The 14,219-nt window shown below is 41.0% G+C and overlaps 1 protein-coding gene across 6 annotated transcripts in view; it reads left to right on the top strand.

The window, feature by feature from the left end:
• Positions 1 to 11,999, top strand: part of LOC109912968 (SH3 domain and tetratricopeptide repeat-containing protein 1) — an 84,383-nt gene extending 72,384 nt beyond the window's left edge. For 5 of the 6 annotated variants that reach the window (XM_048599761.1, XM_048599797.1, XM_048599782.1 and 2 more), the window contains 3 exons: positions 1,018 to 1,168; positions 8,782 to 8,978; positions 10,944 to 11,999. In XM_048599761.1, the coding sequence (XP_048455718.1) occupies positions 1,018 to 1,168; positions 8,782 to 8,978; positions 10,944 to 11,201 (606 nt within the window). In that variant the 3' untranslated portion in view covers positions 11,202 to 11,999. Of the gene's footprint in view, positions 1 to 1,017; positions 1,169 to 8,781; positions 8,979 to 10,943 lie in introns of those variants that run through there. The other variant, XM_048599787.1, reaches the window with a different exon arrangement.
• The last annotated feature ends 2,220 nt before the right edge of the window (positions 12,000 to 14,219 follow it).

Genomic DNA, 14,219 nt, shown 5'->3' on the forward strand with positions numbered 1-14,219 from the left:
CCTTTCCATCACTTTGATTGAGAATCGACTGATGACGTGGTAATTAGCCAGGTTTCATATATCCAGCTTTTTATATACACAGGGCACATCTAGGCATTTTTGTGTGTTTGGGAAGATGTTGTAATTGTACTGGAACAGCTTGGCTAAAAGCAGCAAATTCTGGAGCACAAATCTTCAGTACTATTGATGGACACTTGTCAGGGACCATAGTCTTTGCAGTTTCCAGTGCCTCAAACCATTCCTTGATATGACCTAGAGTGAATTGAATTGGTGGAAGACTGGCATCTGTGATACTGAGGATCTTAGGAGGAGGCTGAGGTACTTTGTTAGATGTCTTCCAACCCTAACCCTACATCATTCCCTTGATCAGCCTTCCTGTCATAGTCATAGAGCATGGAAGCATCCTTAGGCCCAATCCATCCATGCCAACCAGGTTTCCTAAACCGAGCTGCTCTCATTTGCCTGTGAATTTCCCATATCCCTGTAAACCTTTCCTAACCACGTACCTGTCCAAATGTCTTTTAAATGGTGTGATTGTACTCGCCTCTACCACTGACGAGACTGAAGACTTGTGGACAAAACTGAGAGGATTCTGCAGACGGATATTGTTTTGGTGATGACTGTTTCTATGGAATTTCATTGAGTAAAGCCGATATTGGAGGTTATTGTTCTTCACCGGGATTGTAACAGTTCCTAAAGTATGAGACTGAGAAGTGCTTGTAATACTCTAGTTGAGACTGAACCAAAGTTTTACGTAGTTAGAATTAGACTTTTCCAATATGTCTAGATCACTGGACTGAAGAACTAGAGAATTGGTCATTTTTAAAAAGTTTAAAAAGATACTAAAGACATAAGGGGATTCGAGGAACAAGGGTTTTAATGTTCTGTGACCTACATGGATAAAATATAGAGAGTATTTTATTGAATGAATATTGCCTGTTATACTGTAAAGCCATCATATCAAATGAAGCTGCAATTCAGTTAGCGAATTTTCAGATTTAATGCGTATGTTCACAGGATCGAGCGCTTCCTCTTGCTATCAAAGTTGAAAATGCAAAAGTGGAGCTCAGGCTCTGTAACAAGCTGACAGAACTGCTGCTGCATGTGAAGACGTATGCAGAAGCACTAGATTATGCTCAAACTGCTCTGACACTCAGTGTGACCCTTGGTAAGTCAAGCTTTCTGTTTCTATTTTATTCTTTAACCAGCCTAGTGGAATAGATGAAATGTCCAAATTTATCTTGGCTTTTGAATTACTTTGGAGATTCTCTTTAAAACTCGGGGAGCTGGACTTTAATTCTTGGGGCAGAACACACTATTTTTGGAGACAATTTTAGATTAACATTAGAACTAAGTTGGCAAGAGCCAAGCTTTAGGGAAACTGAAGTCTGCGTTGAGACAAGATCTCCCTCTCTCTTAGATATTGGATTACAGAGCACACTACAGAAAGTTGACTGTTGGATCACAACAAAGACATGCAGTTTTATATGGATTTATTTCCGAAATAAGTTACATTTTAATTATAAATGCCAAGGTAATACAGCCTTTGTCCAAACGTGGACATAAAGGCTGAACTGGAGGTGAGATGTCACTGACTGCCCTTGATGTCAGGCTGTAGAGTGTGACACCAAAAACCTGAAGTCAGTGGGAATTTGGGGGAAATCTCTATTGGTTGAAATCATACCAAACAAAAAAGATGGTGGAAGTTGTTGGATGTAAATTATCTCAACTCGGGTATCCCTGCAGGAGTTCCTTCTGGCTGTGTCCTAGGCCTGACCTCCTTCAACTGCATTCATCAATGACGTTCCCTCAATGAGAGTCTGAACTGAGGATGTGCAAACATCAGCAAACAACTTTCAGCATTAAATGTGACACCTCTCATGCTGAAGCAGTTGGTGTCTGTATTCAGCAAGATCTGGACAAAGTTCAAATTTGGTTTGATAAGTGGCAAGTAACCTCTTCGTGCCACACAATTTACAATGATCCGCTCTTTCAAAAGAGAATCTATCCATCAATCCTTGACGTTCACTGTCATTACCATTTCTGAAGCTGACCTGCCTCTTGCCTTGACATAAGTGCTCAGCATCAAGGGCTCAGGCAGTGGACTGCAGGCCCATGCATACATCCAGCAGACACTGAATATGCTCGACCTGACACTCAATGCTGCTCATTGGCCTCTTCATGGAGACAACCAGATGCACATACCCACACACCGCTCCCCTCCCCCCACACACACCCTCTTGCTGCGCACCCTCTCGCATACCCCGTGGGCTTGCTGGAGCTCCTCTCAGCACTCGACATTCAGTAACTCCTCCATCCTTTGCTCCAGTTTACTTACTGCCTCTGACAAACCTGCCTGCTGATTCTGTGTTGGTCTGGGTATTTTTAAAAGGTTATTATTGGCTGAGACTGAGAGGTCAGCTTCTGCCTGGGGGTGAGCATATCCCTGCCTCCGGAGGTCCTCTGAGTGTCAGAAATTTGGTGTATTTCTTCCTCAACCAGATGTGTCTGTGATGTGCCCACCAAATTGTGCACCTGTATCCAGTCTAGATTGGGAACCCACCAAGGAAGTGGTGGTGGAGGATACTGCTGTAACCTTCAGTGGTTTCCTCCTTTTTTTAGAGGTGGCAGTGGTGGTGGAGCTGAGGGTCTCCAGGGTTGGCCTGTTCTTAGGGTGGAGGTTTACTGGATGCTGCTAGTGCCTGTACAAGAGCAGAGAGGGAATTAGTTGTGTAAGAGATAAAGACTTGTGAAGATTTATGATGAGTTGGTGTTGGTGGTAACGAGATAGTTGAGGAGAACAGCACAATGAGGCTTTTAATCAGTTGATTGTTCTTTGAGTTTCCTTCATTGCCACATCCTTCCTTCTCCAATTGCATCCCAGATGTCTTTTATTTTCCCCTCATGCCACATGAGGGGCCTTGTATTCGCCAGTCCACATCTCACCCTGCATGGGCTTGACCTTCTTGGCCTGGTTATGAGCCATTTTCTTTCTTCAATGTTAAAAAGAAGAGGTGATCATCTAACATAATGGGATGCCTCAAAGTGGTTTTGTATCCGCTTATTTGTGATAAAGATGCGTGCAACATCAAATCTTTATTGTAAAGTATTTTAGGTTTACCACCCAAATTGCTTTCTCTTACAGTATATATTTGAAGATGGGCTAACTTGTTGTACAGCAGGTCATTTATTTTAACATTCCATTTGTTGAAGTTAAAATTATATTTTGATTTCTGCGAAATCCATCTCCTAATCTTAAACTAGAGCATTCCTGTAGTTATCACCTTTAGGTTGTCAATAGTGAGTATTCAACAGAAGGATTTAAGCTAACACTGTTTTGTAACCATAGAGAATGGTCATACCCAGCAGGCTAAGCAGCATTAGAACAAAGAACAAAAAAAATTATGACACAGGAACAGGTCCTTTGGCCCTCCAAGCCTGCATCAACATGCTGCCCATCACAACTAATATCCCTACCCATCAGGGGACCGTATCCCTCTATTCCCATCCTATTCGTATATTTGTCAAGACGCCTTTAAAAGTCACTATGGTATCTGCTTCCACTACCTCCCCTGGCTGTGATTTCCAGGCACCCACCACCCTTTGTTTAAAAAAAAAAAAACTTGCCTCGTACATCACCTTTAAAACTTGTCCCTCGCATCTTTTAAACCTATGCCCCCTCGTAACTGACTCTTCTACCCTGGGGAAAAAGCTTCTGACTGTCCACGCCCTTCATAATCTTGTAGACTTCTATCAAGTCGCTACTCAACCTCCATCTTGCCAATGAGAGCACCCCAAGTTTCTCCAACCTCTCCTTGTAGCTAATGTCCTCCATACCAGGCAACATCCTGGTAAATCTTTTCTGTACCATCTCCAAAGTCACCACATCCTTCTGGTAGTGTGATGACCAGAATTGAACAATATTCCAAATGCGGCCTAAATAAGGTTCTATAAAGCTGCAACGTTACTTGCCAATTTTAAACTCAATGCCCCGGCCAATGAAGGCAAGCATGCCATATGCCTTGTTGACGACCTTCTCCACCTTAGCTGCCACTTTCAGTGACCTGTGTACCTGCACACCCAGATCCCTCTGCCTATCAGTACTCTTAAGGGTTCTGCCATTTACTGTATATTTTCCATCTGGATTAGACCTTCCAAAATGCATTACTTCACATTTTTCTGGATTAAACTTCAACTGCCATCTATATCTTACTATATCCTCTGATGGTCCTCATCGCTATCCGCAGTTCCACAACCTTTGTGTCATCTGCAAACTTACTAATCAAACCAGTTACCTTTTCCTCCAAATCATACTACAAATAGCAACAGTCCCAACATTGATCCCTGAGGAATGCCACTAGCCACAGCCCTCCATTCACTGCTACCCTCTGTCTTCTATGATCGAGCCAGTTTTTTAATCTATCTTGCAAGCTCACCTCTGACCCCGTGGGACTTTACCTTCTATATCAGCCTGCCATGAGGGACCTTGTCAAAGGCCTTACTGAAGTCCATGTAGACAACATCCACTGCCCTACCCTCATCAATCATCTTTTGTCACTTCCTCAAAAAACTCAATCAAGTTAGTGAGACACTACCTCCCCTTCACAAAACCACGTTGCCTCTTGCTAATACACCCACTTGTTTCCAAGTGGGAGTAAAAATTCTGTCTTGAAGAATCCTTTCCAATAATTTCCCTGCCACTGACGTAAGGCTCAATGGCCTGTAATTAGCTGGATTATCCCCACCACCTGTCTTAAACGAATAACATTGGCTATTCTCCAATCCTCTGGGATCTCCCCAGTAGCAATTGAGGATACAAAGATTTCTCTCAAGGCCCCAGCAATTTCCTCCCTTGCCGCTCTGTCTTCTGGGGTAAAAGGCCCTGGGGACTTGTCTACTTTAATGTTTTTCAGAACCCTTAATACCTCCTCCCTTTTGATTTCAACACGATCCAAACTATCGACACATCATCCCCAGACTCCATCACACACACCAAGTCCTTCCCTATGGTGAATACTGACGCAAAGTACTCATTTAATACCTCACCCATTTCCTCTGGCTCCACACACACATTCCTATCCCTGTCCTTGAGTGGGCTAATCCTCTCCCTTGCTACCCTCTTCCTTTTTATATAAGTATAAAAAGCCTAGGAATTTTTCATAATCATGTTGGCCGATGACTTTTCATGACCCGTTTTAGCCCTCCTGACTCCTTGCTTAAGTTTCTTTCGACTTTCCTTGTATTCCACCCTGCTTCGTGTGTTCTCAGCCTCCTAGCCTTGACAAATGCTTTATTTTTCTTTCTGACTAGGGTTCACAATATCTCTCATTATCCAAGCTTCCCTAAACTCACCATCTTTATACTTCATCCTTACAGGTACGTGCTGGTCCGGAGTTCCCACCAACTTACACTTAGCCTCCCACATACCATATGTTGATTTGCCCTCAAACATCTGCCTCCAATCTACATTCTTCAGTTCCTGCCTAATATTGTAGTAATTAGCCTTCCCCCAATTTAGTACCTTCTCCTGACCAGCTAAACTTATCTTTATCCATCAGTACCTTTTTTAAAGCTTGCTGAATTGTGATCACTGTTCCTGAGCTGCTCCCCTACTGAGATGTTGACCACCTGGCCAGGCTCATTCCCCAATCCAGTGTGGCCACTCTCCTAATCGGACTATCTACATACTGTTTCAAGAAGCCCTCCAGGATGCTCCTTACAAAATCTGCCCCATCTAGCAGGATTCTCAGCAGTGTGGAGGAACAGAGGGATCTTGGGGTCCATGTCCATAATCCCTCAAAGTTGCTACCCAAGCTGATAGGGTTGTAAAGAAGGTGTATGGTGTGTTGGCTTTTATTGGCAGGGGAATTGAGTTTAAGAGCTGTGAGGTTATGCTGCAGCTCTATAAAACCCTGGTTAGACCATACTTGGAATATTGTGTTCAGGTCTGGTCACCTCATTATAGGAAAGATGTGGAAGCTTTAGAGAGGGTGCAGAGGAGATTTACCAGGATGCTGCCTGGACTGGAGGGCAGTTCTTATGAGGAAAGGTTGAGGGAGCGAGGAAGGATGAGAGTTGACTTGATAGAGGTGTACAAGATGATGAGAGGCATAGATAGAGTGGATAGTCAGACTCTTTTCTTTCTTTTTTTTTTTTTTCCCAGGGCGGAAATGACTATTACGAGGGGGCATAATTTTAAGATGATTGGAGGAAGGTATAAGGAAGATGTCAGAGGTAGGTTCTACACAGTGGTGGGTGTGTGGAATGCACTGCTGGCAGCGGTAGTGGACTCAGATACTCTAGAGACTTTTAAGCAACTCTTGGATAGGCACATGGAGGATAATAAAATGTAGGGAATGCAGGTTAGAATGATCTTAGTAGAATAATAGGTTGGCACAACATCGTGGGCCGAAGGGCCTGTACTGTTCTCTGTTCACCTGCGCCCCAAGCACTGAGTCCCAGTCAATATGTGGGAAGTTAAAATTACCCATGACAACAACCCTGTTACTTTTACATCTTGCCAAAATCTACCTACATATCTGTTCTGCTATCTCCCGCTAGCTGTTGGGAGGCTTGTTGTAAACCCCAAATATTGTGATTGCATCCTTCCTGTTCCTTAGCTCTACCCATGTTGCCTCGCTTTAAGAGCCATCTGAGGTGTCTGCCTGCAGTACAGCTGTGATATTCTCCTTAAGTTGTGCAACCCCTTTTACATCCCCCTCTATCCCAACTGAAACATCTGTATCCTGGAATGTTAAGCTGCCAATCCTGACCCTCCCTTACCAAGTCTCTCCATTGTGTAGAGAAAAGCAGATTTAACATTTGTAGGTTGATGACTTTTCATCAAAACTGGGAGAATTTAGAAATGTTTTCAGTTTTATCCAAGTCAAAGAGGGGAATGTGGAGAAAGAATAAAAGAGGTCTGTGGTAGAAGACAGGCAAGATTAGGGAAGCCCTTCCCACAGCACCTTCTCAAGTAACCGCAGAAGGTGCAAAACCTACCCCTTCACCACCTCCCTGCTCACCATCCAAGGGCCTAAACAGTCTTTCCAGGTGAGGCAGTATTTCACCTGTACCACCCCCAACGTCATGTATTGTATTCACTGCATCCAATGTGGTCTACTCTACATTGGGGAAACCAAATGCGGACTAGACCCTGGGTATGACCCCGATCTTCCTGTGGCCGGTTGTTTTAACACATCTTGCTCACATGCCCACCTGTCTGTCCTTGGCATGCTGTAGTGCTCCAGTGAATCACAGCGCAAACTGGAGGAACAACATCTCATTTTCAGACTGGGCACTTTACAGCCTTCTGGACTTAATATTGAGCTCAACACCTTTAAATTGTGAGCCAATTCCCATTTCCTCCCTTTTAGCTTTACATGTTACATTCTCTGTCACCATGTCCTGTCTTCCATTTCCCCTTACCCCAGTGTGAACTCTGTGTTCTTTCAAATCTGGCAGTTAGACACACTATTGTTCTGCCATTCTCACATTCTGATCACTTAATCTACACTGGCAATATCCTTTTCTGCCCCAGCACTCTAATGTAATAAACAAAAGTTATTCCTCCATGTAACTTCACAGCTTGGTAATTAATTTTAAATGCTAAATTGTGCCTCATAAAACCGTAAGATATAGGAGCAGGAGTAGGCTGTTTGGCCCATTGAGTGAGATCATGGCTAATCTGATAAAACTGAGCCCCACTCTCCTGCCTTATCCCCATAAACCTAATTAAAAATCTGTCTATGACGGCCTCAAATGTACTTAAAGACCCAGCCTCAACAGCCCTCCAAATTCCACAGTTTCACTACCTTCGTAAAGGAAACATTCCATTTTTTCTTTCCCTTGAATGGGTGACCTCTTACTCTGAGATTGTGTGCGCCTGTGGTCCTAGACTCTCCCACTGGGGAAATAACCTCTTCATATCTACCTTGTCGGGAGCCCTCTGATGTAATGTGTGTCAGATGTTTTTGATCACTTACAGAGACTTATTATTCGACACTTCACTCACCCCATTTGTTTGATCCTTTTGATCTCTCTGCCTATAAATTCTGTGCCTGAATGCATCTCTCACTTCTCCTGACGAAGGGGCTAAGCTCTGAAAGTTTGTGATTTCAAATAAACCTGTTGAATTATAACCTGGTGTCGTGCGACTTCTGACTTTGTCCACTCCAGTCCAACACCGGCACCTCCACATCATGGCCTGTAGTTACATGTGGGGTTTTTTGTGCTTTTTCCTTTTGACTTTTGTGCATGGCATTTACAATTTAATGGTTCATACATCAACACTTCAAGTCTGAATTTTATAAGCATTAATACTTTACATTATCTAATGTGGTTCCATCAAGAATTCACCTGTTAGTTCACTTATTATTAGTTAATGCAGGGTAGGGTTTGGAAGAGCAACTGATGTAGTGCTGCTACTTTACTCCATCTTGTCTTCAAAAAGTATTTACAACAAAATATCAAATAAAATTTTGAATTTTTTGGATATGAAGCAACTATAGGAAGCCTTGAAGATCCATTGGAAATCTGTGTTCAGCAGCATTGAGTATCAGTGAAATTCATCTGGCGTTGTTGCAGCAGTATATTGAAAGGGCCAGAAATCTCTGGCCCTATTGCAGTGTGCAAGCAGTAATGTGCAGCGGCACTTAACCCTCCCAATATCAACGATCTCAATGTAACGTTAAAAAGAGAGCCTTCTAAGTATTGTAATACTGCCTGTGTTACTTTTGTTCTCTGAAACACTTACTACATACATTTTCCTTTGTTTAATAGGAGACACACTTAATGAACGTGTTGCTTATCATCGATTGGCACTGGTACATCAGTCCCTTGGTCGGTGTGAACTGGCTGAGCACTTCTATCTAAAGGCACTTTCCCTTTACCCCTGTCCACTGGAATTTGATGAGGAGACAATTTACTTTGTCAGGATTTATGTACAACTGGGAGAAATGGCATTTTGTGATCTTAAGGTAAGAAAAGGAATAGTCCAGGGAATAAAGATTGTAGTGATATGATTGAAACAGATTATTGGCCTCTACAGATGTGCACTTAACGGATAATGTATGGTTCAGAATAATGCCAGTAGCATGGGTTTAATTCCCATTGCGGCTAAGGTAGACTTGGGAACTGTCTCTTTGCCCTGCTCCTGGAAGTGGAAGGCAATGGCAAACTACCATAGACAAAAATTGCCAGGAAAAATGCCTCCGGATGAAGCATCAGCAGACCCTGAGCCGTAGACCTAGCTTTGGGCTGAGCAGTATTGAATGAGTGAGTACATACATTCTGTACTGGTATGGTGATATAATACTTACAAAGCTAGCCAGATAGTTTTAGTTTTAGGTTAGGGAGCAGAGGTCTGCCTTTTTCCCACTTTGATTTTACAGTCTTATGCACTGCGACATAATAGTAGGGTTGGATTTCTGAAGCAAAATTATTTTTTTTCTGTGTTTAGAAGAAGCTGTACATTGCCTAATTTATCTTTGTCACTCCAGGGCGTAACTTAATGATTGTGTTTCAGAGAGCCTTTGATGGGCAATTAACATAGAAACAGGGAGGAGGAGTAGGCCATTTGGCCTTTTTGTGCCTGGTTCATCCATCAATATGATCATGGCTGATGCTGTCTCAGTATCATATTCCCGCTTTCTCTCTATGATGCCTTTAATATCTAAAATTGATCAATCTCTTTCTTGAATATACTCAGTGAACTGGCCTCCATAGCTTCTGTGGTAGCAAATTCCACAAGTTGGTCACTGAGTGAAGAAGTGTTTCCTCAGTCCAAAATGGCCTACCCTGTATTGTGGGACAGTGACCCTGGTTTTAAATTTTGCACTGTCCAAATTAATGACCAGAAAATGTTTAGATACTAAGGCCAGAGAAAAGTTGAAAAAATACTTTCAAAGCTTCCAATAAAATATAAAGACATAACTCAAGTTAATTGTTTGAGATTTAATAATCTCAAATTTGTCTTAGAACTGTCAAAGTGGAATCCTGATCAAAATAGCAGAGAAGTCAAACCATGAAGGGAAAATCTTCATAAGAGCTTATTAATTTTTTTGAAGAAACCATCCAGGATAGAGGGAGTGATGATTAATCTTTTGTGAATGCATGCTAATTACTTTAAGGTGCAACCAATAAGCAATGGAAATTTCTACAAGGATCCCCTGATCTCCCACCATAACTTTGCCAGGAAATAGATGAAAACTACAGAGAAAGTTCTTGAAGGGCTTGAAATACCATTTCTCTAGATTCAAAAATTCCTGTGATTGTCACAAGCATAAGCTGCAGTAAAGGATTTTTATGGTCAATTAAATATATGTCAAGAAAAGGTCTGTTAATTGTTTTTATCCTGTATGTAGGTCTGAAAAGGTTGAATCTGAGGATTGCCATAAGCACTCATTACTGTGATGGTATGATAAGGACTCGTGAGCAGAATGGCTTAGTATCTCAAAGGCTTGAGACTTATGATCTGGTCCTCCTCATAATCTCCTAATAATATCAATAATTATTACTGACTATATCTACAAGAGTATTCTAGTTAGATCAGGAAGTGATTTCCCTCTACCACATATGACCAAGCAGATTTTTCAGTTTTCTACACTTTGAGGATGGTGACAGCAACTGATGCCATAAGCAGCAACTCTGTGTCGAGAGCTGGCTGGCCCATACAGTATGGATGAGGGCTGAAATGCAACAGGAAAATAGTGCTGACCTCCAACAATAAAGGGGGGACTTTTCGAGAAAATTTAAATTTTTGCGTAAAAATTTGGCTGTTGTATCTTTCCCACAGCAATAGTACAAACTCTGGTGCTAAAACATTACATTCAAAAGAGAGCTATTGCAGATGCTTTCTTCCATATGACTATGTTGAATAAGGATGAGACAATGTGATGCATGTTAGTTGATTTTTTTTTTTTTTTTTTTTTTAAACATTTCAGGATCCATATGATGCCGCAGGCTATTACCATTTAGCTCTTGCTGCAGCTGTGGATTTGGGCAGTAAGAAGTTTCAGCTGAAAATCTGCACTAGACTTGCCACCATCTACCACAATTTCCTTGTGGATCGGGAAATGTCACTGTATTTCTATCAGAAAGCAAGGAAATTTGCCAACGAACTTAATATTAGAAGATTAAACCTCTCGCCAGCCCAGTATTATAAAACTAAAGCGCAGGCACCTTCAAAATCCCTCTTTTAAACACTGCTGCTTCAGAACCATTTGCTGGAAGGGACACCAACAAGGATGTGATCATTCTGTTTGGATGCTAAACATAAACTACTGAACTTAAGTTCCTTTTCTGGTTTCACCACCTCTTTCTTGTCTCCCTTTGTCTTCCTGCAGGATGAAACTGAGATTACCGCCAGTCAGTGCCACGGCAGAGAAACATTTTACTTCAGGAAAAAGTGTTAATTTAAAGATTAGGTTTGTTTCTGTTTTCTTTACAAATGTTTGCAAGGATTATTTTTAATTATACAGTTTTATTAATAGAACACAAACAAAAACATATAAAAGAACAAGTTCATTATTCTGATGCACCAGCAGTTGAGAGAATGAAGAATAGCTAAAATATCAGTATTAAGCAGTGACATTGCTGTCATTTGCATTGAGCAAGGTCCTTCCTTATTGTTGCTTCCTCATTTATTTTTTCCCTCTTTTCTATTTTTCTTCATAATTTTAATGACAGAGCCACTTGTCTGGTAAGGTTCACATTTGCTGCACAGGGAGATAACCCAGGTCACATTCATTAAAATGTGTCCAACCATGAATAACACTGAAAATACCTTTTTATTTGTTAATGTCACTAATTTTGGAGAGATTGCTGTTTACAGACATTGCACAATTTGGTTCTAAACACTTCAGGAATATTGTATTGTTTCTTGTTGAGCTGAATAGCACTATTGAGAAATTTAACTGAGGGAGAAAATGGTTGCTTGCTACTCTAACTATTATGAATGTAGGCAAATATTGTAAATAAACGCTCTTCGTTTATCGGAATCTGACTGTTGACTTGTATATTGTGTTCTGAGGAAGGGTCACAGAACCTGAAACGTTAACTGTTTTTTCCTTCACAGATGCTGCCAGACCTGCTGAGCTTTTCCAGCAACTTTGTTTTTGTTCCTGATTTACAGCATCTGCAGTTCTTTCAGTTTTTATTGACTCATCTATTGTGTTGTTCAAGTTTTCAATTATTTATTTTTCCACCTTTTTTAAAATAGAAATTGGATGCAGAGCAGTGCCTTCTTTTTTTTTGGCTACTTTGCACTCATTTTTTGGCATAGGAAATACCGATTTAGTCTTAAATAGAAGTAACCCAGTGGTCTTGTTTCTTTGCTATGGTTTATATTGTACAATTTGACCTTTTTAATGATTAATCTCTTTCCACCAATTAATTTCACCAAGTTCAGAAGGCTGATGGGTGACCTTCTCAAGGTATTTAATGTGATAAAGAAATTTTGAGATGTGGATAAACGATTTTGTCTGGTGGGGAAATTCTGATCCAGAGCGAACAATCTCAGAATTGAAGCTGATCCATTTAGAACTGAAGTCAAGAAGCACACTTGCCGCACAAAGGATAAAGAAAATCTGGAAACCTCATGCAGGCACTCATCATCTTCCCTCAGCAGCAATCCATTGAAGCTCGGCCAATTAAAATTTTCAAGACAAAAATTGAAATACTTTCAGACTCAGATAGTGAGAACTGCTGATGCTGGAGTCAGATGTGTGGAGCTGGAGGAGCACAGCAGGCCAGACAGCATCAGAGGAGCAAGAAAGTTGACGTTTTGGGTTGGGACCCTTCTTCAGGAAATGAAGAAGGGTCCTGACCCGAAATGTCAACTTGTTCCTCTGATGCTGCCTGGTCTGCTATGCACCTCCAGCTCCCCACTGTGTTATCTCAATATTTTAAGGCAATTCTTTTTAAAAGGATTTTGATCAAAGATGGGTAAAAAGAGTTAAGATAAGATAAAAATCTAATTGCATAATGGAACAGATTTAAGGCCTAATCCTATTCTATGTAACTTTCTTATATGCAAGGAAGTCATCAGAGAGTTTGGAACTAAATATCTCCTGATAAATCCAAATATAGCTGAATATTTTGGTGTTGCACTGGAATGTACGCCTTGGGCTTCAAAGTCCTGCTTTAGCTCATGCCTTTCAACACCAATCACCAAAGTGTCTAACAGAATGATGGTGTGCATGTTGTTTTCCACACTGGAAGTGGCATATTGGTGGAGGCATCCCAGATTCTCAACTCTATTTACATAAAAGGCTTACGGTCCCTGCTTCAGACTTCCTTCACCCATTGTTTTTTGCCCTGATCTTAGCCATCACTGGGCTATGTTCAGGAGAACAAGTCTATATGTGATCTATATGATGAGCTGCTACCTGTAATTAAAAGGATAAGTTATGAATGTGAAGCCAGGTATTGCAGAAATGCTTCTCATATCACCATTTAAAACTACAGATCATTCATTTTCATGTTTTATACAAAAAGGCTGCTGCATTTTTCCTGCATACTAGCAAACGCTGAACCTCAAACATTTCATTTAATTTGAGGTACTTCTTAAGACATCGTTGAGGTGTGCTGGGTGATACATTCAAGCATTACCTTATTTTTACTTTCTTGGCAGAGCCTCCCATATTTGCCCATGCATTCTTCCTGCTCCTCAAGGCTATGGCCTATTTTTTTGTGTGCGTGTGTGTAACGGTCATTGTATACCTGAGCACATCACACCTAGCCTTTAATCACATTTTCGATAGCTCTCTTTTATGACTCAATAACGTCAATGGAGTTACTCCATAAAGGGTAACCAGATGTGATCGTTATCAATAGTTGAAAAATAGATACTCTCTTGCATAGCACCAATTAATAGTCAAAGTAATTTCTAGATTAAATAAATACAAGCTATTTTAGCTGTAGAAGATTTGAGAGTTGACAGAGGACATTGGCCTACCAGATGACTGCACAAACTATTGCTCTTGGTCTTCAGTTTTGTAAAGCTACATTTTCTCATTGAGATCCTGTTGAGTAGGTTGAAAAGGATCAAACTTATTCCTTTGCGGTGTGCTGGATCTTTTCAGGTGAAGTATCTTAAATTTCTCACAGGAACTTTGTAGTTTACACAAATTAAACTGAAGGAGCACTTCCACTTATCAAGCTCCCTATGTTAATTGTTTATTTGCCCTTTTCCTTATGTTTAACCATGACATTTTTAT

Source organism: Rhincodon typus, chromosome 1 (assembly GCF_021869965.1).
Source record: "Rhincodon typus isolate 14 chromosome 1, sRhiTyp1.1, whole genome shotgun sequence".
NCBI classification, from domain to species: Eukaryota; Metazoa; Chordata; class Chondrichthyes; order Orectolobiformes; family Rhincodontidae; genus Rhincodon; species Rhincodon typus.